At 52.6% G+C, this 27,864-nt stretch overlaps 3 protein-coding genes across 4 annotated transcripts; 2 read left to right on the top strand and 1 right to left on the bottom strand.

The window, feature by feature from the left end:
• The first annotated feature begins 1,785 nt into the window (after positions 1 to 1,785).
• PHF19 (PHD finger protein 19) lies at positions 1,786 to 8,923 on the top strand. Its single transcript, XM_061352459.1, has 15 exons — positions 1,786 to 1,899; positions 3,174 to 3,368; positions 3,641 to 3,722; positions 3,836 to 3,931; positions 4,026 to 4,126; positions 4,233 to 4,381; positions 4,699 to 4,794; positions 5,055 to 5,123; positions 5,584 to 5,704; positions 5,785 to 5,852; positions 5,942 to 6,112; positions 6,197 to 6,284; positions 6,560 to 6,645; positions 6,780 to 6,875; positions 7,167 to 8,923. The coding sequence occupies exons 2-15, from the start codon at positions 3,183 to 3,185 to the stop codon at positions 7,516 to 7,518; spliced, it is 1,761 nt and encodes a 586-aa protein (XP_061208443.1). The 5' UTR covers positions 1,786 to 1,899; positions 3,174 to 3,182; the 3' UTR covers positions 7,519 to 8,923.
• An 829-nt stretch (positions 8,924 to 9,752) lies between these two features.
• On the bottom strand, positions 9,753 to 18,260 carry LOC133211813 (protein CutA homolog). Its single transcript, XM_061352470.1, has 6 exons — positions 18,103 to 18,260; positions 15,840 to 15,988; positions 12,430 to 12,489; positions 11,217 to 11,262; positions 10,983 to 11,032; positions 9,753 to 10,464 (listed from the first exon to the last, which is right to left on the bottom strand). The coding sequence occupies exons 1-6, from the start codon at positions 18,196 to 18,198 to the stop codon at positions 10,362 to 10,364; spliced, it is 504 nt and encodes a 167-aa protein (XP_061208454.1). The 5' UTR covers positions 18,199 to 18,260; the 3' UTR covers positions 9,753 to 10,361.
• A 1,276-nt stretch (positions 18,261 to 19,536) lies between these two features.
• Positions 19,537 to 26,808, top strand: PSMD5 (proteasome 26S subunit, non-ATPase 5). Of its 2 annotated transcripts, XM_061352466.1 has the most exons (11): positions 19,537 to 19,576; positions 19,664 to 19,724; positions 19,879 to 20,023; positions 20,692 to 20,805; positions 21,234 to 21,362; positions 22,074 to 22,183; positions 22,322 to 22,464; positions 22,915 to 23,106; positions 23,670 to 23,779; positions 24,359 to 24,499; positions 24,999 to 26,808. In XM_061352466.1, exons 1-11 carry the CDS (start codon positions 19,552 to 19,554, stop codon positions 25,254 to 25,256), a joined length of 1,428 nt encoding a protein of 475 aa, XP_061208450.1. In that variant the 5' UTR covers positions 19,537 to 19,551; the 3' UTR covers positions 25,257 to 26,808. The 2 variants fall into 2 exon arrangements, with proteins under 2 accessions (XP_061208450.1, XP_061208449.1); XM_061352465.1 differs by having other exon boundaries at positions 19,537 to 19,724.
• The last annotated feature ends 1,056 nt before the right edge of the window (positions 26,809 to 27,864 follow it).

Genomic DNA, 27,864 nt, shown 5'->3' with positions numbered 1-27,864 from the left:
TAGGAACATCCCCGTGTGCGGCTTCACCAGCACCATGCGGGGATGGGATGGGGCAAGCCAGCACCACTGGCTGCAGGCAAGTGAGTGGTGGTGTTTGTCCAAGGGGAGAGGGATGGTGCAAGAGCTATTTTAATCTGCGGTGACTCACGGCGAGCACATCGTGACTCACCACAGAGTTTGGTGGTTTGGCTGGTTTGGAGATGTGTCAGGTTCCCCGTGCAGGAGGAGGACGGTGTTGAACACCAGGGAATGAGCTGCCATTTCTTTCAGCTGCCTAAACATGGGCTCAGCTATAGGGTGTAGCCACAGCATGGCATTGCTTGGCACAGCACGGCATGGCTTAGCACGGCATGGCATGGCATGGCATGTCAAGCCCCCACCCACCACCCCCCTCATGTTTCACTGGGCTTTGCCTCACTCACACAGGGCTACAAAGCCAAGAGAACAGCCTGAGGGCACCCATCACTGGGGGAACCCAAAGCATCACGGGTGCAGCATCGCCTGCACGCTGCCAAGAGCCAGTCCCGGTGTGAGGAGCGCTCAGACACTGATGTTTTATGGGGCAGTTTGACAAAAACAAATCATTCCTAAGGCGTTTCAAGGGGGTTCAGCCCTCACTCGCAGAGCTGCTCACTTGCAGGACAGGCTCTTTTGCAGGTGCTCTGGTCCTCTGTGCAGGGAGCCCACCCCATGCTGCCACACAGAGCTCATCCCTTACAGGCAATAAAACCTGCGTTGACTCCGCTTGGGCTTGGCCCAGACCCTGCACCAGGAATCAGCTTCTCTGCTGCCTGAGCAGGCCTGGAAGCGTTTCTTTTTCGGCAGCACTTTCCAACAAACTGCAAATCCGTAAGATTCCTTCTTGGCACGGACCGGAGCATTTTTTCAGTGATTGATTTTCTCTGTTGCGATTCAGAGAAAGGCTCCCCCCGTTTCTAGGAATCCCGGCGAGCACAGGTTGTTCCCTCACGCAGGACAATGCTCCCTCCGCAGGCAGCGCACCCCTGCCCACACCCCATCCAGGGGGCCCCAGCGGTGCCCTCCCTGGCTGCAGCTCCTAATCCAAGAAAGGACACACACACACACACAGAGTCAGGGGGGTCCCTTGTGTGTGTCACAGGGTGAGGGTGCCCTCTTCAAGGACTCTGCGTGCATGGCTGGCCCTGGGTGCCCTCAGAAACCCCCAGGTGCCCCAGGGATCCCCAGAAGGCATGCGGGGTGATGGTGCATGTGGGGATGTGGGGTGCCTCGGTGGGGCTTTGGGTGTGACGGTACCAATGTGGGGCAGTGGCAGGTACCCCAATGGGGGCGAATGCACAGTTACCCCAGTGGGGGCAGCAGCAGGTACCCCAATGGGGGTGGGTGCAGGTACCCCAATGGGGGGTGCAGGTACCCCTGGGGGGCAGCAGCTGGTAACCCAATGGGGTCGGATGCAGGTACCCCATGGGGGGGCGCCGCAGCAGGTACCCCAATGGGGGGGTGCAGGTACCCCAGGGGGGCAGCAGCAGGTACCCCAATGCGGGGTGCAGGTACCCCAATGGGGGCGGATGCAGGTACCCCAATAGGGGGTGCAGGTACCCCAGTGGGGGCAGCAGCAGGTACCCCAATGGGGTCGGATGCAGGTACCCCAATGGGGGGTGCAGGTACCCCAGTCCTTGCGCGTTCCCCGCTCTCGCACCGGGGGCTCCGCGCCGTGCCCGTCCGATGCTCTCGGGGCGGCGGGAGGCGGCGGGGGCGGCCCCGCGCTAATTGCATAAGCGGGACGTCAATGGGGGAAGCGCGGGAAGATGGCGCCCCCGCCGCGCGCCGCCGCTCCCCGCCGCGGGCCCCGGGCGGGCGGGCGCTGACCCGGCGCGGGCGGCGGTAACGGCGGCGGAGCGGGCAGCGCTGAGGGCAGCGCTCAGGGCACGGGTAAGGGCAGCGCTGCGGGGGCACGGGCCCGGCAGCGCGGGGGCGGCGGGGCCGGGCGGGACGGACGGAGGGATGGATGGATGGATGGATGGATGGATGGATGGATGGACGGGCGGACGGCGCCGCAGCGCCTTTGAATGAGCCAATGGCGGCGGGGCCCGGGGCTGCCCCCGGCGCTGCCGCCCGGCAGGTGCCGCCGGACCCGCCGCTCTCCCGCTCACCCGCGGGGACAAGGGGCCGGCTCTGAGCCCCCCCCCTCGGCTGCCTCTTCCCGGTGGGTCCCGCTGCCCGGCGCGGCGGCGGCGGGGGAGCTCCCCCGTGTGTGCGCGGGGCCGGGATTGGGGCGGGGGAACGGCGGGAGCTGAGCCCCCGGCACCGGGCGCGCTCCGCGGGTCTGGGGGGGCCGCGGAGCTGCCGCCGGTTTGTAACGGCGAGGAGCCGCGCTGCCGGTGCCATGCCGCAGCTCGCTGCCGCCGCCGCTCCCGCCAGCCCTGTCCCGCCGCTTCACCGAGTTGGCGTCGAGCACGGCGTGGCGAGTGAGGCTCCGTGCTGTGATCCGCGGCGCGGGGCCACGCGTGCGACGGGAGCGCGGAGAGGAGCAAAGTAACTTTTAAGCCGTTTTACTGCTGTCTGTCGGGGATTTACTGGTGTCTGGTGGGGATTTAGGGGTGTCTCTTAGGGCTTTGCTGGTGGCTGGTGGGGATTTGGCGGTGTCTGTCGGGGATCGCAGCTGCAGGGACGGTGCTGCCGGCTGGAGACGGCTTCTGTGCCTTCCACACTTCAAACCCTTCCGTAGCGAAACTCGGCTGCTCGCCTGCACTCGCTGTGTGTGGTGCTGCTGCTTCCCTGCGCATGCAGTGTGCCTAGCACTTCTGAGCCTGTGGAACTGCTGGGAAAGCATGACTTAAAAATCACATTACATTTAAAGCCATTATTCCTCATGTGCCCCTGCCCAGGGCTGAGCTGGTGCAGGCCTGTGGCATGTCCCTGTGTCACACAGAGTGGCTCTGTGCTGCAGGAGCTAAGGTGCTCAGGGGGTTAACTCGTTCAATATTAGCGGAGATTTTAGCTGCTCCCTTTGATTTCACATGAATTAACCCGTCTCATCAGCACTTATTTTGTGGGTCCTGAGCCCCACTGGTTGGGCTGAGCCAGCCCCAGCTCAATGCTCCTGGTAAAACTCTCCATCACACCCTGCCTGGGGATGGGTGCCTGGTACCACAGTGCAAGGGCCAGGTGATGACCCTGTGCATCCTCTCCAGGCTCTGCTGATGGAGACCGCCAAGCTCAACCCCATCATCCGGGATGTCTATGCTGCTGCTGGCCGTGTCCAGCAAGCACCGGCTGTGGCACGGAGGGCCAGTGGCTGCAGAGAGCTCATGGTCAAGCTGACGGAGGGGCAGTACGTGCTGTGCCGCTGGACCGATGGGCTCTATTACCTTGGGAAGATCAAAAGGGTAACGTGGGCACCCAGAAAGGGTAACATGGGCACCCCAAGTGTAGGTAGCACCACTGCGGGGTCACCTTATGGCTCAGAGGGTTGCTAGCCTGGGCTGCAGCATATCCCGTGGTCACTGGGGCACTTGGGGTTGATGTCCTGCCATTGGGTGTCATACCCAGAACCCAACTTCCCACAGCTCCGGGAGTCAGGGCCGGTCACCAGGGAAGATGGGGAAGCACTGGGAATGGGAGCTGATTCTTGACAGTTCCTTGCGCTCTCTCCCTGCAGGTGAGTGGCTCCAAGCAAAGCTGCCTTGTCACGTTTGAGGACAACTCCAAGTACTGGGTCCTCTGGAAGGACATCCAGCATGGTGAGTGCTTCCCTGTCTTCCCTTCCCACTGTTGGGTCGGTGAGTCATTCCCAGCGCCACAGAGATGGGGCTGTGCCTTGCACATCCCCAACTCTGCCGTCTCTGTCCTGCAGCCGGTGTTCCCGGAGAGGAGCCCAAGTGCAACATCTGCCTGGGCCAGACGTCGGGGCCCATGAATGAGATCCTCATCTGCGGGAAGTGCGGCCTGGGTGAGTGTGGACCTGTCCCTCCTGATCTGCTGTGTCCCCCCACGGGGTGAGGGGCCAGCCAGCCCAGCAGGGCTCATGCGGAGCCTTCCCACAGGTTATCACCAGCAGTGCCATGTCCCGGTGGCGAGTGGCGGCGAGAGCCCGCTGGGGACGCCGTGGTTCTGCCGCCGCTGCATATTTGCCCTGGCTGTGAGGGTGAGTGGGGCTGCCCGGGGATCCCACCTCCTTGCGCTGCCCACCCCTGGTGCAGGATGCGGCCCTCAAGGGGCTGTGCTGACCCTTACCCTGCTCACCTCTGCAGAAAGGGGGTGCCTTGAAGAAGGGGGCCATTGCCAAGACGCTGCAAGCTGTCAAGATGGTGCTGTCCTACAACCCCGACCTGCTCGAGTGGGACTCCCCACACCGGACCAACCAGCAGCAGTGCTACTGCTACTGCGGCGGCCCCGGCGAGTAAGCCCCTGCCTGCTGGGAGGGTGATTGTGTCTGGTTTGGTGGGGAAGGGCATGCACAGATGAACGTGAGATCAGGGTCGGGATTTTATCCCTTCTGGGAGAGAAGTCCCAGCTTGCAGGGCACTGTCCTGGCTTTGCCATCCGCATCTCCGCTCATTTGGGAGGCTCTGTTTGCACCCACCTCTGTGGCTGCATTAAATACAAGTTGGGGACAGACTTTCTTTCCCTGGTTGGGGTCTCTGTGCTTGGGAGGGGGCCAGGGCAGTGGCTGCCACACGCTGCCCTCACTGTCACCCACCTCCTCTCCCTCCCCAGGTGGTACCTGAAGATGCTGCAGTGCTACCGCTGCCGGCAGTGGTTCCATGAAGCCTGCACCCAGTGCCTCAACGACCCCATGATGTTTGGGGACCGGTACGTCCCTTCCAGATTCAGCTGGGCTGGTGCTGGGTGTCAGAACTGGCTTCCCAGGAGGGCTCATGCGTGACACATCCCCAATCCATGTCTCTCTGATCCAACTGCCCTGGTGCAAGCGGGTGGCCCCATCCTGCAGAGCTCAGCTCCTCCTGGCCATGCTGTCACTGTTAGCAACTAGAGCACTCTTCCTCACAGCAGCTTCCCATGGCTGTGGGGTGACCCCCACCCCAGCACTCTCCCTCCCTGCTGTTTTCCAGGTTCTATGTGTTTTTCTGCTCCGTGTGCAACCAGGGACCTGAATACATCAAGCGCCTGCCCCTGAGATGGTAAGAAATAGCCCCAGCTGCTTTGTACCTTCAAGTGTACCTTGATGGTCTGAAAGCACTTGTAAAATGTATTAACAGTGCTGGCAGCCCAGCTCCTCCCTGCTGCTCCTCTTGTGCTTGGCCATGTTACTGGTGCTGCTGGGCTGCTGGGCATGTTTTGGGTTGAAAGGACCTTAAAGCTCCTCCAGCTCCAACCCCTTTTATGGACAGGGACCCCTTCCACTGGAGCAGCTTGCTCGAAGCCCGTGTCCAACCTGGCCTTGAACACTGCCAGGGATGGGGTAGCCACAGCTTTCAGAGCTTGCTGCCTAGCTACAATTCACATGAATCAGATGTACTGTGCCTAACTGCAGCAAGAGCACATGGCTGAGGCTTGTTAAAAAGCTGGAAAACTGGGCTGGAGCCATCCTGCTGGGGAGAGGGTGGGCTGCTCACCCTCCCAACCCCGTTGCTCCTGCAGGGTGGACGTCGTCCATCTTGCCCTCTACAACCTGGGTGTCCAGAGCAAGAAGAAATACTTTGACTTCGAGGAGATCTTGGCCTTCGTGAACCACCACTGGGACCCGCTGCAGCTCGGGAAGGTAAAATTGTGCAGCTTGGGATGGGGCTGGAGAGCAGCCTTTGCATCACAGCCCTGCCTGACCGCTGCCATCTCCCACAGCTGACGGGTACCCCCATCTCCGAGCGTGGCCCCCACCTCCTCAATGCCCTCAACAGCTACAAAAGCAGGTGAGACCCAGTGATGGGGATGCGATGGGATGCAGGATGCTCCCGTGTTCCCCCTGCCTGAGGGCTGCTTCCTCCCCTTCACTTCCCAGGTTTCTGTGTGGGAAGGAAATCAAAAAGAAGAAATGCATCTTCCGCCTGCGGATCCGCGTCCCACCAAACCCCCCCAGCAAGGTGCTGCCAGAGAAAGCCCCCGGTGCGGGAGAGAGCGGCTCCTGCGAGCTGAAGAAGAGGGGAAAAAGCAAATATGTCCATAAAGAGAGGTGAGAGACCGAAGTGACCCAGGCACCCCTTGCTTCTACACCTCTGGGGTGGGCTCACCCCCCTCACCTCTGCTTGCTCTGCAGCCTGCTGCCACGGCAGCTCCAGCAGCAGAAGCGGCGAGCAGCACGGCGCAAGAGGGCCAAGTTTTTGCTGGAGGATGCCATTCCCAGTGTGAGTCCATTGCCCCCTCCTCTGCACAACCACCCCGGGCTTAGCAGCCGAGTGGGACCCCCGTTCCCATCCCTGGGGCTCCCCACAAGGTTCCCCCACTCCTGCGGGCAGGGAGAGCCCCTGTCCCTCGCCCTGGGGTTTGCAAACGTTCTGTGCCAAGCCCGCTTCCCAGGGGAAGGAGCGCGGTGGCTCCCGGGCAGAGGGGGACGATGCCGGGCCCGCGGGCAGCACCGCTCCGCTCGGCAGCGACGCCTGAGCTTGTTTTCGCGGCGCAGAGTGACTTCACCTCGGCCTGGAGCACCAACCACCACCTGGCCAGCATCTTCGACTTCACACTGGATGAAATCCAGAGCCTGAAAAGGTCCGTGCGGCCGGGGCAGGGCTGTGGGTGGCCAGGGGTGGTTAAACACCCAAGTGTGCAGGCAGGGCTGGGGATGGAATGGGCCGCAGTGACCTTTGCACCAGGCTGGGGCTGATGCTGCATCTTGTCTCCAGTGCCAGCTCGGGACAGACTTTCCTATCGGATGTGGACTCCACGGATGCTGCCAGCACCTCGGGCTCAGCCACCACAAGCCTCTCCTATGAGTCCAGGTGAGGGCTCTGCCCCTTGGCCCTTCCAGTGGCATGGCTGGGGAGGTAAGGGGCTGCCCCTTTCCCAGCACAGCACCCTCATGTCCTGGTATGGGGATGTCCCACATCAGGGAGCCTTCCCTCTCTGGTCCCAAAGCCTTGCTGGGTGTGCAGGGTCAGAGCTGTTGGTCCTTCCTGGGCTCACCCCAGTTCCCAGCCTGATCCCCCCACGGTCACAGTGGGCACAGCAAGCATGGTGCAGGGGGGACCTTTTGGGTGCTGCCCTCACCTCCCCTCTGTCCCCTCCCGCAGCCGAAGGACCATGGGCAGCCGCAAGCGCAAGTTGTCCTCACCAGCGTACGCCTCGGCGGGGGCCAAGAGGAGAAGCGGGGAGATGGGGGGGCGCCCGGCCACGGGCACCCCCGAGGGCAGCGAGGCAGCCTGCGGCCCCGACCGCACCGATGACGGCATCGACAGCCACACCTTCGAGAGCATCAGCGAGGACGACTCCTCCCTCTCCCACCTCAAGTCCTCCATCAGCAGCTACTTCGGGGCAGCAGGCAGGCTGGTGTGCGGGGAGAAGTACCAGGTGCTGGCGCGAAGGGTGACACTGGAGGGCAAGGTGCAGTACCTGGTGGAGTGGGAAGGCACGACCCCGTACTGAGCCCCGCCAGCCCCAGAACCTCTCCCAGAGCCAAACCAGAGGAGATGGGGATGATGGGAACCCCTCGCTATGAATCAGAGGAGCTCGTCTGCGGCAGGGCTGGGAGCTCTCCGTGCTGGCGGTCCTGGCTGGGGCCGGATCCTGGGGAACCACCATGGATGGAGGCAGCACTGGAACCAGTGCCTTCAGTGGTGCTGCCCTTGGTGAAACCCGCAGCCTTGCTGTTTTAATACCTGTTACTTCAATGGCCATGTATATGCAAAGAGCATGGCCCAGCTCCGCTTTCCTGATGGAGCCTTTGTCCGAGCCCAAGGCACCACCACGGTGGTGGTAAGAGCAGTGAGTGGGTCTGCCCTTTCCAGAAGGGTCCCCCAGCATAGCTGGGTGCCCCTGGGGAAGCCTCTTTGGGGGGTACCCCACAACCTGCTCACACAGAGGGATGTCACGTCCAAGCCTTACAGTGCAGACTTGAGGGGGTCCTGCTGCTAAAGCAGAAAGCACCTCCCTCACCTGGGCTTTCACTGCCCGTCCCTGTGCCTATAGGAGACTGTGGGTGACTCTCACCAGAGTGTGTGGGGTTTTCCTCCTCCTCATAAATTCATTCATTTAAGGAATGTGGTTTGTTTTAAATGAGGGGGAAATGCCCTGTCAACAGCCCTCGTGTAGCCAGCTTTCCTGGCTGCGGGGCAGATGTACGTGGTTGCTCTGGTCTCCTGACCTGGACTGTGCGTGGTGATGCACCAGCTTCGTTTCCCTGTTCTTCTGACAATCATGGTCTTGGAAAAGATCAGCCAAAACATACACCCTTGCCTTAAAACCACCACGGGCATTGGACAGACTGGAGCCTGAGGCCTTTGTTCCCATGGGAATTCTTGTCCTGAATGTGCCAAACAAGCAGACAAACCAAAAAGGCTGAAGAGGACAGCAGGGGCATGGGGAGGGGTTGTACCAGGTCCTCACCATCATCCTGGTGGCCTTGTGGCTGTGCCTTGCTGTGCTTTCTGCTGCCAGTGTGGTGTGGATGTTTGTGAGCATGTGAGGTTGATTTGTCTGAGGAAGGGGAGGAGCAGCCCCTTCTCGAACTAAAGCAATAGAGCCAGGGTGTTCAGGAGCAAAGCAGTTGTCTTTTTTAAAGGAATTCTAATAGCATCAGATGTATTTGTTAGATTTCTTTTGTTCTAAGAGGTTTTTACCGTTGTCCTCCTCGTCTCTCCCCTATCACCACTGGGGCTGTCCCATGGGGCTGGAAGGTGTCATCTTTTTGGGAGATGGGACCCCCCCATCCCTACAGGAGAGGTACAGCTCCTGCAGCCAGCCTGGTCACTCCCCGTCCTGCCTTGGCTTCATCACCAAAGGGTCATTTAAAGTATTCCCCTTTCATGAGTGCCTCTGAAGCCCTTGTTATTGTCCAGGGGCTGCCAAGAGCTGTGCCAGAGCCATGGAGAGGGATTATTCCCATGGGATGGCAAATGGACATTGCATGGGTGGGAGCACCCAACATGTGGCCTTGGTTCCTCACCTCTCCCTCTGTTCCCTCTCTTCTCTTGCTGGCCTCTTGCAGAGAATTGAATGTGGAGCCTTAAAAACTGTCCCTGTTGCAGAGTATATTTTGTATTAGCTGTAATAGATAATTATACTGACTCTGTGCACCTTCTAAAGATTTATGAGTTCAGGTTGCTGCTTGTAATAACCAGCCCTTGTTATACCCAAGTTGTAATTAATATGTCTGATGTACAATTAAAAAGTCGAGGGTTTTTCTAACATCACTGGTTCTTTGGAGTGTCAGGATTATTGAGTTTGGGCGCTGGGGGTCAGTGTGTGCTCCCAGGCAGGCGTCCATTGCTGAGCCATGCTCTGTGCCAGGGTGAGATGTGCCCTCAGCTGGAGAGATGCTGCTGTGAAGAGCAAGAACAGCAGGAGGATGCAAAGGGGAGACTGGGGCAGTTTCTCTGGCTTTAGCACTGCTGTTTCCTGCTCTCAGAGCTCAGACCATTTTCCTTCTTGTCTCTTCTTCCCTGCACCTCCTTTGAGACCTGATGGGGCCACACAAGCCCACCTGAATGCCTGCAAAATGCCCTGTACTACTTCATTATGAGCCCAAAACGGGCAGATGGGAGCCAGTGGAGCATCAGTCAACATCAGGCCAAAGAGAGTCAATGCAAACCCACGATGAGCCCTTCCTCTTGCCCAGCTCACTGTACCAGCAAACTGCATCAACACTGAGCCTGCCCAGGTAAGAAAAACTGCTGTTTATTCCCTTCCCAGTCACACAAACAACTTGATCCTGTTCCATAAGTTATATCCCATTAAACTATTAATGTGAGCATCTTTTTGCAAGGTTAAACATGGCCTGGGTAGAAAGCCACTGTTGAGGCATGGGTAGGGGATGCAGGGCTGGTGATGTCCCGGTCCTGCTCACTTGCTGTCCCTGAACTGGCCATGGATGTTGCTCATCTCATCCTAGCTCAGCCCAGCTCGGCGGGTGGGGTCAGTGTGTGTGCTGCTTGCAGCTCCTGGTAAATCCTTGTGGCATCTGCTTAGGTCTGCTGTTCCCTTGGATTCTGTAGGACTCGAACCAGCACATTGCATGGCAGCAGCACAGGGTGTGAGCCAGCGCATTGCGGGGTGCCCGGCCACATTCTGCTGCCTCTGGGCTGCTCGGTGCATCCTGGAGCACAGGGTCAGGCCAAGGAGGGGAGGTTTTGAGTGCAAATGATATTCCCAATCCCGAGTTTCTGTGTTATTAGCAAACCCGTGAAGATACAAACTGCTTCCTAGTGTCAGCCCGCACAGGGAGACCAGCGGGGCTCAGCACGTTTTACCTGGTGTTCTGTACTTCTCAGTTAGTCCTGTGGGACACTCTCCTCCAGCCATCTGAGGTAGAGAGGGTTTCCTTGGTCAATAGGCAGGCTGATGGTTTCGGGAATTTCAAAGGGATGGATGGATCTAAAGTGGAAACAGACGCAGAGGCACAGTGTCACCAGCAGCCCCGCTCGCAGGCGCAGGAAGCAGAGGTCTCCGCTCCCAGCCCTGCGCTGGCTTCAAAGCACCCGCATCTTCTTTCTGCCATGTGAGAATGTTGCTTTGAGCTTGGGGTTTACCGCAGGCAGCAGCTGACTGCCAGGGGCCCAGGCCCAAAGCTGGCTCTGCTCACCACCCATGCTTGGGAAACACAGGAAATCCTGCCGGGAGGCAGCCAGGGAATGACCTGTGTTTGGAGGAGCATCCCTCCCTATACCCAGTACAGAGGGACGGGTTGAAGCCCAAGAGCTGGTATTTGTGCCACCCTTTTCTGCTGGTGCCATCTTTGGGTTTTTCTAGCTCACAAGGTCCATCAAGACCATTTCACCTCTCCCTTACTGGGTGGGAAGGGGCTTGAGGGACCTGACTCCCAAAGTCTAAGCAGGAGATGGCAGCCTACCTTGGACTGGAAACCCAGTGCTCCCACAGAGCCAGAGCCTCACCTGACGTAGTTGGATAGTTCACCTATTTTCGATGTCCTCGTTTTCACCAACTGTGGAGAGTAAAAAAACCTAAACTGAAACAAACCCCGATGGGGATGGAGCAATCCTGCCTGCACAGTCCCACTGCACCCAGTCAGCACTGCCATGCCCTCAGGCAGGTGCTCAGGGTCCATGGGTACTGTCCTGAACCTTGGGCTGGGCTGGGGATTTTGTGATGTGGGAACTGTCACTTACCAGCAGTATTTCAGTGGATTCCTCCAGTTCCCCTTCCCAGAAATACCTGGATTTAAAAGAAAAGAAGCATCAGCAAATGCAGTTCTGGCTGCAGCCCTGCTGACACCCCAGGGAGGAGGTTCCCTTCCCTGCCTGCTGCTTTCTGCACGTGGCCGTTCCTTTACAAAGTGGTGCTCAAGAAGCATCACTGGCCCAAAACGCTGCAGTGCATGTGACTGAGCACCCTGGATTCACAGACTAGAGCCTTCCTGGCTGTGCCAGCCTAGAGAGAGCTGCCCCAGGGGACTGCAGGGCACAGGAGCTGGGACTGGGGTGGCCATGGCGGGGCTGTGCAGTGGTGGCCCTGCTCCAAGCTTGGGAACAGTGCCCACAGAGGCTGCAGCACGGCTGTGGCTGAGAAGCTGAGTACAGCAGCATCTTGGTTTTCTCCTCTCTTTCCCTGCAGGAGAGGAGACGCACTCCTCCTGAGTCAGAACTGACCTCTCAGAACATTCATGTTGACAAAAGGGATTTCATCTGTGTGCTGGGTTCTGTGCGAGGAGGCAGTCGGAGGCGTCGCGGTGTCTCTTGAGCAGGAGGAACCATCTGAAGCAGGCAAGGCTGCGCAGGAGCAACTCGGCTCCTGCTGTTGTGGCACAAGGGGAGGGATGATTTCACTGGGTTTGCCCCATTTCAGCAGCCTCAGCTGGGCTATGGGGGAGTCTGGGGGGTTCAGGGGTAGGCCAGGGTGCTTCAAAGAGCACCCTGTTTTAGGGCTTTGTTCTTTAACTCCTTTAACAAGTGCAATCCCTTTGCATGGATGGCTTAGGATACCTGCAGAACATGGCTGGTTGTATTTCAAGGTCAAAGATGCTGGTTTTCCTTCCTGGAAGTCCTGTTTAATTCTGTAAAGGCCAATTTTCTGCTCCCTGTCTTAGCTGCTCTTTAGATCCTCTAAAAATAGGTGCCACATCCTCAGGCCCATAAATCACCTTCCTCTTTGCTAGATCTCTATGTAGCCAAGTAACCAATAAATAAGTGGTCCCCATGGGCAGCTGGAGCATCTGCACTCCTGCATAAGCTGAGAGCACTTTGCATGGGTGAGGATCATCTTTACCATCTGCAACAGCCAACAGAGCCAGCAGCCTTCTGGAAACTGCTCGGAGTGTCCATCTCCTCCCCCTGGGGAGCCTGGGTTTGCCTCCTCCATTGGGGAATATTGAGCCCAACTTACAAGGCTGAGCTCTTGGGCAGGATGTTCACGTAGGCAGCCAGCTTCTTATCCATGATGGCCCTGGGTGAGACAGGAGGAGGAGTTAGTGCCCATCCCAGCTTGGTGTGGCTCAGCACCCACTCCCAGGCACAGGGATGTCCCCTTGTGCTGCCCCTGACTGCCAGCAGCAGCTCTGATGCTGGAGACCTGGGATCTGGGGTTAATCATTACCCTGAGGAAGTACAGGCAGAGATGCCCTATAGCCCTATAGCCCTATAGTCAGCTCAGGTCCTCGTGGCATGGCGTGGCTCCGTGTGTGCTGCTCCTGGCCTGGAGCAGCACACAGGACCTGTGCCTCATACACTGCAAGGACCCTGCCTGGCATCAGCCCAGTGCACATCTCCCCATGGGGACACCAGGGCATGGCCACAAGAACTGGGTCTGGGATGGATAAGAAGGGGTTTGTCTCCAGGAAATGTATTTATGCTATCAAACTGTGCCCCTTCCTCTTGTAACAGATTAAATGTGGAGCTTGTTAAACTAACAACATCAAGGGTTCTCTACCCAAAATGTCCTAGAAATCTGAAGCCCAAATTAAATTCCTTCCCTGTGGCTGCTTCTTTTAGCTGTGGGCTGATGTGTTACTGCAGAGCAGCTTGGGTCTACCAGCAGAAGTGACACTTGAGTGATGAAAGAGCCCTGAGGCAATCTCAGGGTGGATTTTGAGAAGAGCTAGGTCAGATGTTGTGTTTTCTGACCACAGCAGTGTCTGCGCCCTTCTCACAGCAATGGCAGCCCCGTCCCTCGTGCAAGCAGCTCTGGTAGAGCATGACACTAGTGCCTTCTCCTTTGGTTTTCCTTAACACTGGCCTCACCGGGCACCACTCTGCACCAAGTGCTATGACAGTGTCAACATTTAACTTCTGGTTGACTTTGAAGTGCAGAGGAGACTGGAGTGATGAGGTATGGGAAGGCTTGGTTCAACAACCTGCAAAACTTAACTCTTGAAGAGGAGCAGAAGGAGCCTCCCCACTGGACCTCACCTTGCAGTCAGCCCTTGCCCCACAGGGGACGCTGGGCTCTCGTCTGAATGTGCATCAGCTCCTTTGCATATGTCTGCATTACCAGCCCTGCTTTCCCCGTACAGGTTTGCACCTTGCAACTATGAGCACAAGGCAGAAGTGCCCTTATGGGGCTGCTCAGGCTCTGCTGCAGGTCAGGGAGGACTTGGGAGCTGCCAGGGCACTGGGAGGAAAGCAGCCCTTCCCGATGATCCTATAACATCTTGCCACCCCAGCACTGCACTGGAGAACCAGTGCCTGCACCCAGCCAACTGGAGGAATTGGGTTTAATGTCTAAGCACAGCAAGGTGATGGAGATGGGCTTCTCCCTGCCCATGGCTTGGAGAGGACAGCCATCGAGGAGGCTCTGGCTTCTTTGCTCTCACCATGTGCAGCCAGGGGTAGGCATTTAATGCTTGTAGAGCATCTTGAGTTAATCTGTAGACCAACAAACTGCAGCAGCAGGAGCGGAGGTATCCCCCGCTGTGTTTGTCATGTCGAACACATGGCACAGATCCTTTTGTTTCTGCTGCCTGCATCCCCCAAGTCACTTTAGTGCAGGGACCTTTTGATTTGAGTGGGTAGCTTCTAACTGCTGCTCTGTTCCAATACGCTGTGATCCCGACTGAGATCCTGAACTTTGTTCTAGCAAACCCAGAGGAAACAAGCGGCCGCCATGGGAAGGAGAAACATCATAAAAAGCTGAATGTGATCAGTGGAAAAGGTCTGCATAATACATGATATCTTTGGGCTGGGCACTTGATGTGTGTCCCTGCCTCACAGCAGGCGCTGAACTGAGACACATGAAATATTAATAAGCAGAGAAGCAAGGAAAATGATCTGCACAAGTCTAAGGCAGGACCCGAGGCTGCTTGGCTCTTATGTGAGGTGCAGTGGCCACATTATCCAGCCCCAAGGGGTCAGCTTCTCACAGCAGGCACAGGGGAGAGGGCAGATCTGTGTGGACTCGGGGGGTTTCTTCTGAGCCTTTAAAGTTAACAGCAATCCAGGTAAACTGGGTCAGAATGGACACAATGAACAAGCTGGATACTGAATTGTACCTGCAGTTAATCCGCTTTCCCAGCCATTGAGCCCTTTTTCCTTAAAACCAGTGGAAATTTCCTTGCAGACTGATCTATCAGAGTGAGTGCTCCTCTGAGCAATGTAAAGGAAGAATAAGCAACAGCACAGGAAAAAGGTGTGCAGGAAAATGAGTGTAGAAGCTCCATGCCATCCTCTACTACCATGCCTCATTCACCCAAATCCCAGAACAAAGGAATAATTACTCCACCAGTAAAAACACAACCTAAATATACATAACTCAGCAATGGGGAGGGATTTCTTTCCCCTTCCTTCCCTGGAAGATAAGGAACAAGGTGTGCAAAACATTTGCAAAGGTGTTGGGATGAAGCATTTTGGGGAACTGAGGCTCATTCACCAGCCACGTACAGTTACTCCTTTAGCAGAAGACACCGAGCAGTGCAGACATTATCCTAGTTGGATTTCCTCCTACAGTTGCAGTATTTAAGGTGACACAAAATCCCTTTCAGAAGCCTGTCAGTTCCTGAATGACTTTTTGGGAATGCTTTACAGAAGACAGAGAGGTTTTGGCAAGCAGCAAGGGAGCAGGGAAAACAGCACAGGAGGTGTTGCAGGAAACTTCATGGTCCATCATAAACATTGCCCCAGTCAACACAGTCACAGTGCTTTGAACAAAGCATCCATTGAGGCAGGGACTGACAGATGTGTGAAAAACAACCTGCATGCAAACCAGCATGCAAAGTATCTCATATGTTAAAAGAGAGGGGGGAAAATCAAGGCAAACCCCTTATTCCCTGAAGTTTGGTCAGCAGAGTGCAGGCTTCAGGTGGTGCCTGATGTGCCTGTTCTCTTTGCTGTGGACCACTTCTGTCTCATTCTCATGGCAGTGTGCTGTGCTTTACCCCTCTCCATAAACACCTCTCCTGCAATTTGTTATCTGTATTGCTCTAGAGAAGAAGAAAGACTCTGTTAGATCAGAGAACATGGAACTGGGGCTTAATCCATCTGAGGACCTGAAGATTTAGAGCCATGGCTTTAAAATGAGAGGCAGTGGAATAAACTGAGAATTGGCTTGGTGTTAACTGCAGCACTGACTTCAGAGACAATTGCCAGCTTTCTCTTAGAAAGTGCAGCTCTTGGTGAGTGGGTGCATGGTGCAGAGAGACAAGGAGAGTGCAGGAGAGAAGGAACACCATTTGGGTAGCAGTACAAAGCGCAGGGAAGTACAGATGCTCTCGAGAGACACGGAAAAGCTTGATTGCACAAGAATAAAGCTTGCTTTTCCACTTCAAACAATTCCAGCAGCCATCAGGGAAAGTGTCTCTGTACCTTGCAATATCCTTGGCAATCTGCTCGTTGAGGCAGTTGATGAAGGCAATGGAGTGAGTCCCAGAGATGTAGCTGCCAGTGATGGCAGAGTGCAGCTGAAGAGTGAGACTCCTCAGCACCGGGTACATCAGCAACGACAGAGTCACCGCCTAAAATGCAAGACGTGTGAGTGATGATGCCAGGGGAAAATACTGCCTTTGGTAAAAGCAGACACTTACTGTGGCTCAAGGGAAGTCTGTCTTCTTTCAACATCACAGGAATGCTACTCGTAACCTCAGTGAAAACATCCTCATAGGGAGATCCATTCTCCTTCCATGGGGCAGGAAAGGGTCAGGCTTTGAGGCTGCATCAGCCCAGAAGTGCCCAGACCTCTGGGTTACAGACCCTACCACACAGTCTCTGCAGCCACGACTGGTTTTCCAAAGGAGAATAAGGAGGTAAGTCACTGGTTGTCTCTGTTAAAGCACACCTTTCCTGCTTTAGCTGCAGGGTGAGGCATGCCCACCCCTCTGGGAATCGGTGGGGATGGGAGCCTGCCTCCCCTCAGATGTGTAAAGGAGAACAGTAGGTCAAGGAGGGTTGGGATCTGCCCATAGAAAACAGAGGTGGGCTGGAGCCTGGTGTGGGAGCAGAGCCCTGGGTAAGACAGTCTGTGCAGGGACAAGTACTCTCTCCTGCTGGTGGATGTTGTACAGCCCACCCAGGCTATGAGAGAGACTCTCACTAGCAGGCAAGGGAGAGAAGACTCAAGCATGGGTTTTAAGTTCATTTCTTCCTAATTCTCTCCTACTAATAGGACAGTGAAATTGCATCCTTTGGGGCACAAAAACCCTAATGGACACAGCCCAGGTCTCTGTCCGCTGGGCTGCAGAAACCAGTAACACCCTCTCCATAGGCTGGCAGCACTGTGGCAACAGGTTGGTTTTGTGTCCATTATTGCTGCCAAGCCCCTTCGCTGCTCTTTGTACCCACATGCCATAAACAGCCACATGAGAACACAGAGTCAGCTCAGCAGGGCGCTGCAGGAGCAGCAATGGCAAGGTTAATGTGGTGTGCTGAGTAATGGCTGCAGGATGGTGCCGTACCCGGGGCTGCAGCACTCGCCTCTCCGCACAGCTGCTCTCTCTTTGTCTTTTGTCTCGTTTGGGGATAAACAGCATCTGGCCCTTATTCAGCCACAGCGATGAAAAAGGTGCTTATAACACTAAGAATATATTCCTTATTTCCTCCCTCCTTTGTCCTCTGAAAATTCCATGGGCCCATGTCATAGACTGGGTTCTATTAAGATTGAATTAAGGAAACCTCTTGTCACCACAAGAGCTCGTTCCCGTTAGGAACATGAAGGATGAGCTGTATTGGTTGTCTCCTCTTCTCCAACCCATTTGAGGAAATATTCTTTGTTATCACAAGGGTTCTCATAAGAATTTTTAGAGCTTCTTTTGTGCTTTTTTCCCCCACTAAGCCATTTAGCAAATATGAGGCAACAAATCCCAGGAGCTACTCAAGAGAGTTAAAGCAAACAGAAATATGCTGGGCTGTGTATTTTTCCAGATTAGAATGTAATCATGCTCCCTGCTTAGCAAAGAAAACATAATCTGACCCGTTCAGCACGGCAATCATTAATCTCCTTGGAAAATGGAAGTGCATGGCATGAGGAAATCCCCATGACCATTTGCATTGAAGAGTGACCACTGTCTTGTGGGGCTTTTGGGGTGGTTTTCCCCCTTTTTTTTTCTGTGGAGAAAGATAAAAGCTGCTTTTTTCTCCCCAGATGATTGTATTTGCCAAAGGATGGTGCAAAAGTGGAGTGAAGCAACCTGATAACCCCAGCAAACCCACTGCCAAAATGTTGACCAACACTGAGAACCCTGCTGTCAGATGTAAGCACTCCATCGAACAGCACCGAGCAGCAGAATTCCAGCTGAGTTTGGAGAGACTGAAACTTCTGCAGGATTTCTTTTGGCTTCGCTGCACTAAAACCAGCTTCAGGGTTTAAAATCACCGCGCTGGGGCTTTTTGCCTGGTTTTTGCTGAGGTTCTGTCAAAAAGAACACAAACCCCAAACGCAACCTGTGGCAATCCCGGGTGTGCTGTGAGGTTCCTGGAGCAAGCGGGAATTACTCCTCGGGAACTCCCCGTGCTCCCTGCAGAGACCGAGTACGTTCCGCCTGCACCATCCTTTCCCTATGAGGTTCCCGTGCCCTCGGTCACCGCGCTCCCATCGCATCCCCCGCTCCCCCCCGATGGAGGGACCCCCCCTTACCAGCAGCAGGGCGGCGCGGCCCGCGCGGGGGCAGCCCTGGGCAGCGGGCAGCAGCGGGCAGCGCTGGCTCAGCCCCTCCATGTCCGCGGCTCCCATCGCTCCACCTGCGCTGCCCCGAGCTGGGAGCGCTGCCCGCAGCCAGCGCTGGCTCCTCCTCCTCTTCCTCCCCTGCAGGCTGGCACCCGCCTGCCTGCCCCAGCGTGGGGCTGAGCCACGGCCCAGGCGCCAGCACGGGGTGCCCATGGCCCTCCTGCATCCCCATGGGCTCTTCCCTGCCAGCCCCAGCCCTGGCACCCAGGCTCCCCGCCTGCCCCTTGCTACTCCTCACCCGCAGAGCTGCGGTGCCCCAGAAATGGGGTCCAACCACAGCAGGGGTAAATGGACACGTTCCTGTGTAACCTTATCTAGGTGTTCCTGCTATGCAGGGGGATTGGACTAGATGAGCTTTTGAGGTCCCTTCCAATCTCCAGCATACTGTGATACTGTGACACCCGAACATGGGTGCTGTTACCACAGCTGCACCAGCATCTGCTGCAGGAATCCCTCAGCACTGGGGTCCTCCCAGTGCCATCTCATGTGCCCTTGTTGATGCCACTTTTGCTTCATTTTCCTACCTATAAACAAGTTATTTTCTCAGATTTAATACCGCTGGGGCTCTGTTCTCTTTGAATACAAACTGCAAAGAAGCTGCCAGTCGTTGTTGTGCTGTTTGGGCCCAGAACGCTCCCGTGCGCAGCCCAGCACAGAGGCTCCATTCTGTCACCCTGTGACTTCACTGCACTACCTCAGTTCTCACGAGCTATTAGGGAAGCCCAGGTATGGTACAGCCCTTGTGGGGCAGCAGCCTGCGCCTGGGCTCAGACAGGGCACTGAAGAAGCCTTGGGGAGGCATCAAAGACCCCTGAGCTTTGCAGTATGGTAACAGCCATGTATTTGCTACTCTCAATTGTCTCTCCTCTTGTCCATGGGCTGAAAGTGACGTTTTTCCTCTTCTGTTGTGAAGCAAACCCTATGTTTTCTTGCAGCGTGTCCCACCATGAAGAGGCTGAGCTGTCGCCACCACTGTGAGAGGGGGTCCCAGCATTGCAGCCCCTTCCCAGCCAGCGGTACCCACTGCACACCGTGACACCGCTCTGCCCCTCCATGCTGGCCGCGTGTGTGGGCCTGAGGGGTCCCATTCCCGCAGCCCCGCAGTGCCGCTGCCCAGGCTCGCTCCGGGCACACACCGGGACGGGTCCGGCCTCTCCCGTTCCGGCCATGCTCCCGTGACCCGCCATCACCGCCCCTCAGCCGTGGCCCCGCCCCTCCCACTCCTGCCCAATCAGCTTGCGAGGCGGGGCACGCCCGCCATTTTGTTTACGGCTGTGCGGACGCGAAAGAAGCCCTTAGCGACGGCGCGGCGGTTGCTAGGGGCGGGGCGGTCTCGCGAGGTTTGGAGGAGGCGCCAAGATGGCGGAGGCGGTGTGGGAGCTGCTGGAGCGGGCGGCACGGCGGGCGGCGCCGCTGGAGGAGCTGCGGGCCCTGCGCCTCGCCGTGCAGGCCGTGCCCCCCGCCGCCCTGCGCGCCCGCCTCAGCGCCGACCACCTCACAGCGCTCTTCGACCTGCTCGGCGTCAGTGACCGGTGAGCGCCGGACCGGCCCCGCGGGCCTGCCCCGGCCCCGCAGCTCCCTGTCCGCCCGGTGGCTCCCGCGGCTACCCCGTCTGCTTCCGGCGGCTCGGGAGCACCCGGCGGCGTCCCGCTCCTGAAAGGGTTCTTTTCTGTCTGTGCTGCCCAGGGAGCAGGTGGCTGCGTGTGTTTCCATCCTGGAGCGGCTCCTGCCGGCCCTGGACCCGGTCTATGTGATCCAGAACCTCAGGGAGGAGCTTCAGAAAGGGCTGTTCCACCCCGATGACTCCGTGAAAATCCTCTCCATAGCTCAGGTACAGGGGTTTCCTCCGGAAGGAGGGGACAGAGCTCCGGTTTGGGCCAGGCTGGGTTAGTCCTAATCTGTTACTGTTGTTCCATGGCTTCATTAGTGGCAAAAGCACTACAGCCGGTGGTATATGCAGGAGTTGCACACTTCCACAGTCATGGAGCTTTGGGTAAATGCTGTGCAATGTGTTGGTATATAACGCTTTATGGTGTATCTGTGCAATGTGACATCTAAAACTATGTCTTGACAGCAGTAATTTGTAAATGAATCCTGTGTCACATGTGCTGGATAAAGCTTTCTAAGCCAGCACTGGCAGCAGGTGCTGTAAGAATTAAGTGCAGCAGCATTTTGATAGTCAGGATGCTTTGAACGGTCCTGTGGAAGCACTGGAGAATGGGATGTACTAACTTGACACTTGTTGCATTAACTTAAAAGACCAGAATCATGGAACATTGTGGTTTAGAATGAGCTTCAAGAGGTTTCACATTCAGCCCCTCTGAAAGCAGGGCCAGCTTGCAGCAGGCTGCCCAGGGTGTTTGTCCAGTGGAGTTCAGAGGGGCTTCTAACATGATTCTGTCTGTCGGTAGCTGTTTCAGTGCTTGAATGGCCTTACAGGAGAAAAAGCTGGTTTAATGTGTTTAGTTTTCCTTTTTTCCTGTATTTAATCACGTTTAGGTCGGGAGGATTGTTGAAAATTCAGATGCTGTTACAGAAATTCTCAACAGTCCTGAACTGTTAAGGCAAATAATAAACTGCATTGGTGGGGAGAGAATAGCAGTGGCTAAAGAGGTAAGTGCTGCTTTCTTGGTTTATTTATTCGTCTACAACCTGATGTAGATATCACATGAAACACCTTTTCTACTGTGTCCGAGATCATGACCTCTGCTATCCTTTGAAGAAAGGACAGCTTATGTTGCCTTAAAGATTATATGAACAGGCAGGTGCTTTAAGCCCAGACATGACTTAGGTGTGGTAGAACATTTACACAGAACTGTTATCTCTTGGTAGCTGTTTATGCCAATGTGAACTCGGAGCTGATTTTGATGCCAGAGACTCGGATCACAGTAACCATAACCGGCTCCCCTTAATGGAAAGTCAATCACAATTCAAATTTTAGGTGTAGAACTTGCTTTAATCAGTTAATTAAGAACACTGAAACTAAGTCTGATTGTCTTGTGGCTTTGCTTTTAATACTAAGCTCCTGTTTTTGCTTCCAGGCCATCAAATCCCTCTCCAGAATAGCACAGACGCAAGATGGTTTAGAGGCTTTGTTTGTGAGCAGTTTGTTGAGTGACTTGAAAAATGTCATGGCAACAAGCGATGTTGTTCGATACCGAGTGTATGAGGTAGGGATGTGATCAAGGTCAGCATTTGACTGATGTGATACCATGGTCCTCTTGCTCTGTAGCTCTGCATTGCTGTCTGTATTTTATGGCTTTTATGTTAGTATGCATCACTGGTTTACAAACTTCCCTTCGTGTCTGCATTTTGTCAAGACAAGAAAGGAGTAGGAAGAGTTCAGCAGTGTTGGCCCTCATATAATGACATAGCTCTGTTTACTTCACGCTTCTGTAGCATACTGTTTCCATCTTCTGCTCTCCAACTAGTGTTGCCCAGGGCATTGGAGCCCCACACAGAGTTAATAAAGACACAGCAAAACGTTTGCTTCTGTGAAAGCAAAGTAGCTGCTATAGTCTCTTAAGCTTTGGGTATGAAGCTTTGAAACTTCTGGAGGGAGAAAGAGGCTGAGAAGAGAGATGCCAAATGCATCAGTCTAAATATGTATTGCAAAGGAGAAGTAATAAGAGTTTAGCCAGCTTAATGAGGATAACATCTGAATAAGAGATAACTTTGAGCAGAAATCAAATGTATGTGCTGTAAATTTGGAGCTCCTTATGAACTTGTTTCAGGCAAACATCTAACTATGAAAACAGCATGAAATTGTGTATTTAATACATATAGTCAGCATTATAAGACTTGTCTGGCTGTTACTGTGAATTGTTATCTCTATAATGTTTTTAGAATCCATTGCTTTTTTTGTTTCCCTCTGCTCTCAGTTAATTGTTGAGATCTCTTCAGTGTCAGCAGAGTCCCTAAATTACTGTGCAAACAGTGGATTAATATCGGAGTTAATTGGAGAGCTGACTGGAGACGACATGCTGGTCAGGTATGTCGGAAGTGAGTTTGTCAGTGAGATTTCCCCCATTTTTGTTTGATTTTGCCTTAAGGGAAGAAAACCAGTTTGTTCTTGAAGAGGGCTTCAAAACGCCATCTGAAATAGGCCAAAATACTGTGTCTGTTACAGGGCTACATGCATCGAGATGGTGACCTCGCTGGCCCATACCCCACACGGGCGTCAGTATCTTGCTCAGCAAGGAGTTATTGATAAAATTTCCAACATCATCGTTGGAGCAGAGTCTGATCCTTTCTCAAGCTTCTATTTACCAGGTAACATCATTCATTTCTTGCTTCCAGTGTTTACTGCTTGCTTTTACTCAGGAGTTAAACTGAGAGGATTGTCAAGCTCATGTGAGCACTTGAACAGAAATACATATGTTGGATACATAGGAAAAATGCTGAAGAACATTCTGACACATGAATAATATTACTCATTAACAGTGGTAGTACAGGCAAGTCCTGAAGAGACTGTGCTAAAGCTTTGAAGTTTGTGTTATTGTAGCCTTTTTTTATCCATGATGTAGCAGCTGTCTTGAATTTATTGAGTAACTTCCAAAATCCTCTCCTGTTCCTTAGTTCTGTCCTTATTCTGATGCATTTCACAAGGATTCAGTTTCAATAGCACCACTTTAGCTGTGAAACAATGTATGTTTGATTTTGCTATTGCTAAAGTTACTGTGCCCTCGCTCTGAAAGCTTCTTTTTTCTCTTGTTCCATCAGGATTCGTTAAGTTTTTTGGGAATCTGGCTGTTGTAGACAGTCCACAGCAGATCTGTGAACGATACCCAGTCTTCATAGAGAAAGTCTTTGAAATGGCAGAAAGTCATGATCCGACCATGATTGGAGTGGCTGTGGACACACTAGGCATCCTGGGATCAAATGTGGAAGGCAAACAGGTTTTACAGAAAACCAGTTAGTATCTGAAAGTTGTCAGTATTTGTGTTGTTTTGGATACTTCTCTTTCTACTGGTGTCATCAGCCTCTTGCCAGGACTAGAAAAACATGAATGCTCACGTAATGATGCTTTCTGTAAAGGCTGTGTTGTTTCCTTTAATACAGAACTGTTTAGAAGATTGAAAGGAGATGCTGGACTACTTGCTGCAAGTCAAATCCTTGTTTTTTTAAGTGAAAATCTGTATTAGCAGATGGCTATTGGAGTATTGTAACTGAAGACTTCTCATTACAAGTGTGCTAGGGTCTGTACTTCCCAAGAGAGCTCGGTTGTGACACACAACTTGCTTTCTGGAAATGTTTGGGTAGCCTGAAGAATTAATGTAAAAGCTTTGGATCTGTCTACCTTAGATCCTTATGAAGCAAAGAGAGCCTTACACTGCTTTTGTGATAGTAGATCAAGAAGTTGCCATTCTCAGGTGTAATGTACAGCACTCCAGTGATAATGTGACTGACAGGTAACTCTCTACCCCTGTAGAGGTCTGTCTGAGTTAATTAAAATCACTTTGTTTTTATGTTCCAAGGAAGTCGATTTCAGAGTCTGTTGAGCAAAATAGGGCACCAGGCAAAGAATGCCCCCACGGAGCTACGCCTGCGATGCTTGGATGCGATTTCATCTCTTCTTTACTTGCCTGTAAGTTTGTGGTTTGGTTTGTTGTCTTATAAATCTACAAAGTGAAATTATTATGTATCTGACTCTGCGAAGACCTTTTGCAGCATCGAGCTTAGGTAAAAGTGGGAGCTTTCTAATGTGCCAAGTCATTAACTTTACTGGTTTGAATTTCTCCTATTTCTTTGCTTCAAGTTTGGAGTTTGTTTGTAAGAAGCCAGGTGTTCTGAAATCATGTTTATAAAACATGAAGTCAAAACATCCTTGGCAAGGAAATGAGAGTCAACAGTTTAATATGATATGGTTTTAATAGTATAGCTCTAAATGAGTAAATAAGCCATTTCCATTTGTCTGGCAGGGCTGCTCTCCAGCACAGCACTTCTCTTGTGTATCAAGATCAATTTATTTAAATGTCTCCTCCAAGCCAAATGAAATAGAGAAAGCCATTTCTTCAGTCATGGAAATATGTTGAGAATTTAAACTATTTCAGTTTAATCTGCTAGTGGCTATTTTAAATAATTTCCTTAACTATTGAATACACACTCAAGACATGAAAGCTTTTCAGCATCCTAATGAAACTCGTTCTGTATGTGATGCATGTAGCCAGAGCAGCAGACAGAAGACCTTTTAAGAATGACTGAATCCTGGTTCACATCCTTGTCTAGCCAGCCACTGGAACTCTTCAGGAGCATCAGTACTCAGCCATTCCCTGATCTCCACTGTGGGGCTTTACGGGTGTTTACTGTAAGTGCTTTATGGTTTTAAAGATCAGGTAGTGAGTTGTAATCCATTCAGTCTCAGATGTTTGAGGTTTTCTAAGTGAATGCCATAGACCCCTTCCTGAAGCCCACAAGGGGTCAGGAAGAAGTCCTCTTTCATTACGCCCCACTTGTGTTCACCGTTTAAATAATGCATCAGACATGTCGTGTCTGTAATGCTTATTTCCTTATGAATTGAAGTGTGGGGAAGCATCAGCCATGCTCTAGGGTGCTGCTTCCATATCAGAGGCACTGCTGTGATAATTCACTTAACTTGAAAGATAAGCACTGAGCTGTACTTATTTTCCAGTACAGTTAAACCCTGCTGCTTGATTTGAGTGGTGGTTGTGTAACTACTGTTTAGAATGAGTAGCCCATTTAATTTTTCCTGTTCCTTGGCTATTGCATAAGTGTACTCTGTAACTGGGTTTTGGGGTTTTAAAATGTTTCCCTCTTCCCCCCCCCCCTTCTCTTTTCATATTTAGGCTATTGCCAATCAACCATGGGCCCAGAAGCTGATGCTTGACAGTCCAGGCTTCGTGGAGTACATTGTAGACAGATCTGTGGAGCCTGACAAAGCCTCGAAGGATGCCAAATACGAACTGGTCAAGGCCCTTGTAAACTCAAAAACAATTGCAGAAATCTTTGGGAATCAGTATTACTTGAGGCTTAGAGCTTACTTGCATGAAGGCCCTTACTATGTTAAGGCAGTTGCTACTACAGCTGTGGAAGGAGCAGAGTAATGTCACTGGTGTCTTGGTTCCCCTTGCAATCTGTGTTACTGAAATAGGTATAAAGACTCCCCATGCTGGAGTCTCTTTCAATTGTCTTTAAAGGAACATGAAGCACTTCAACTCTGAAATGAAAGTCATGAGAGCAAATCAAAACCTGTAGGGCACAGTGTATTTTCCCATAGAATGTCATGGCAGAAGTTCTCTGTGTACTGCTGTGAGACAGGTAACCAAGGGGAGCACTGCCAACTGCTGGCTGGGTTACTTGGCAGAAACGATCTGTGTTTGGTTAAACTCTTGTTGGGTTTGAAGTTCCTGTTGTGTTTTCTCAGTCGATCACAGTTGAATTAAAACCAAACCAACACCAAAACACCTCAAGGTTTGTAACCTCAGCTGCTGCCACAATTTCTTTATCTGTTTGTGTATTTTATATCTGCCAAAGTTGGCACCTGCATGGAACACACTTCCAGCCAGGCATATTCTGTCAGGAGCCCAGCTGGTAAGAATGAGCTAGTAGCCTTCTGTCCACAGGAGGGAGTATGAACTGGATTCTCTTCTATTTTCAACTTGCTGGATGTGAGTTGTGCTTGAATAAATAATCCTATATATTGTTTACACTCTTTATGCTGAGGATGTGGGGTAGGAACAAGCTTTTAACCCTTTTAAAAATAAAGGAATACACACTCTAGTGTGTAATAACCAAATTGGGAGCTTTGGCTCCCTGGTTGACTGCGGCTGTGTACGGCAGCTCAGTTTACTTGCTCGAAAGGAGTATGAGCTCTAGCACTGCAAGTCTGCTTCAGAACCAAATCTGAAATTGTTTACACTATTTTTGACTATTTTTTTTTTTTAATTTTAAGGGTTATTTTTAAGAAAAATACTATTTTAGTTGCCTGAGTTAGAATAAAAGGGTTAAGAACATAAAGCTTTCATGTTTAAGGGCATGAACTGAATTAGTATGAATTAGTACAAAATGTAGTACCTTAACATGTCATCTTTTGAAGATGGTCAGCTAGCTGCTGCTGAGATGCAAGCTGGACACTAGTGACATGTGATGTGTCTTTATCCATAAACAGAGACCATGATACACTTTATACAGAAGGTTTATATTATTTTTTGTTGAGGACGTAAGAAATCTAAGGAATAGCTTGGGGGGGGGGGGTGGAACATAATAAAACATGAAATTACTATGTTTTTGCTTATTTTAGTAGTGTGTCAGGTCAGGTATACCTCTGTGGAAAGTACTTGCCCTGTGTCCCTGCTCTGCCAAGTGAAGCTGGATGAGCTAGTCATGCAGTAACTCTCTTCTTGCTTGTAGTAACTTTGACCTGCAGCAGAGGTGATGGTATAGCCTGCCAAAATTTGCTGCCAAGGGGTCAAAATGGGCTTGGAAGGGCAGAGTAGGTAGGTGAGGAAGTTCCCTTAAGATTAAATAAGCTGTTGGAATGGAAGTGATCTGCTTTGTTGCTTCTGATCTAAGATGTACAAAAGTTGTCATCCAACGTTATCCTGCTGCTGACGCTTTCATCCTAGATGTGCATAATAAACATCTGTTAGTGAGAAATGTGGTACATCGTGTCTCATTTGTGAACAGAGAGAGCTCAGAACCTTCCCGCATCCAGCAAAACATGAAAGCACTAAAAAGGATATGAAAAAGAGTACAGAAGTCCTGAGCTTGTGCTTGTATTGGACAACTTAGCTTTGTTGTTTTAGGTGGCTTTGTGTTCTGGTAGCTCTGTGTGAGCTGTGTGCTCAAATCTCAGTAAAAGAAACTGATGTAGAAACCTTTTCTGTAATTCATGAGTCTCTTCCATGTGTGTTTTCAGCTGTTGCTTTTGAAGGCTACTCTGTGTGCTAAGTCTTTAGCATCTGCTTTGCATGGTATGTTTGCCAAATACAATGTTTTAGAATACACAGAGATGCCAAACAAGGGGATTTTTATATGTGCACATATGCTTTATTTTGCTGAGCTTTGAGCTCAACATTCCAATTAATTGGTCAGGTGCTTACCCCTTACTACACGTAGTTCCCCACCCATCCTGTGTACTGCCATATGGCTTATGGGTTGCTGTATCTTGTATATAATGGAAACATTGAAGTGTGTTGTCCCTGTCTTCCCGACTGTAAAGTAACAAGTGGAGAGAAATGAGATAAAACCAGAAATGGAATGATAGAGAATGAGAATTGAGGTAGCACGCTGAACCTGGATGAGCTTGGTTTAAAATCGCCAAACCCACAGCCCAGACCCCTTCATCTGACCCCGGTCAACAAGCAGCATCACTTGGTGCTTAAGAATTGTGGATCCTTTGGAGCACACCTCCACTTCCTTCAGAGCAGGTGAGGCCCTCAGAGGTATGTGTGTGTCTCATCCCACATGTGTCTGTCACAGCTGTAGAGCACATCTGCCCAGCTGGTCTTTCTGCTGCTGAAGTTGCTGATGCAGAAGAGTTAACCTGGAGGATGTAGGCACAGGTGGGCTTTGTGTTCTGTTCCTAATGGGGAACTTTTGCACTTGGATATTGTTACCACTGTGTTGGGGAATGTGTTCTGACTTCACTGCCAATACTCTTCTCCAGCTTAACTGTGGCATTGAGCTGCTTGTGTCAGTGTTCCTCTGGTG

This window comes from Neopsephotus bourkii, unplaced genomic scaffold, assembly GCF_033783945.1.
Source record: "Neopsephotus bourkii isolate Nb327-2 ecotype Australia unplaced genomic scaffold, CSIRO-AGI_Nbou_v1 NB_659, whole genome shotgun sequence".
Classification (NCBI taxonomy): Eukaryota; Metazoa; Chordata; class Aves; order Psittaciformes; family Psittacidae; genus Neopsephotus; species Neopsephotus bourkii.
Note: the sequence above shows the minus strand (reverse complement) of the source record. Positions and strands in the feature narration are given on the sequence as shown.

Bases quoted from the DNA above. Each gene is read 5' to 3' on its own strand.
- PSMD5 (XM_061352465.1), top strand. From the start codon at position 19,552: ATGGCGGAGGCGGTGTGGGAGCTGCTGGAGCGGGCGGCACGGCGGGCG. The intron at 20,024-20,691 runs GTACAGGGGTTT...AATCACGTTTAG, and splicing joins AAATCCTCTCCATAGCTCAG to GTCGGGAGGATTGTTGAAAA. The intron at 24,500-24,998 runs GTAAGTGCTTTA...TTTCATATTTAG, and splicing joins GGGCTTTACGGGTGTTTACT to GCTATTGCCAATCAACCATG.
- LOC133211813 (XM_061352470.1), bottom strand. From the start codon at position 18,198: ATGGGAGCCGCGGACATGGAGGGGCTGAGCCAGCGCTGCCCGCTGCTG. The intron at 12,490-15,839 runs GTACAGAGACAC...TGTCTCACCCAG, and splicing joins ATTGCCAAGGATATTGCAAG to GGCCATCATGGATAAGAAGC. The intron at 10,465-10,982 runs GTGAGGCTCTGG...TTTCCACTTTAG, and splicing joins GAACTATCCAACTACGTCAG to ATCCATCCATCCCTTTGAAA.
- PHF19 (XM_061352459.1), top strand. From the start codon at position 3,183: ATGGAGACCGCCAAGCTCAACCCCATCATCCGGGATGTCTATGCTGCT. The intron at 5,124-5,583 runs GTAAGAAATAGC...TTGCTCCTGCAG, and splicing joins AAGCGCCTGCCCCTGAGATG to GGTGGACGTCGTCCATCTTG. The intron at 6,285-6,559 runs GTGAGTCCATTG...TTCGCGGCGCAG, and splicing joins TGGAGGATGCCATTCCCAGT to AGTGACTTCACCTCGGCCTG.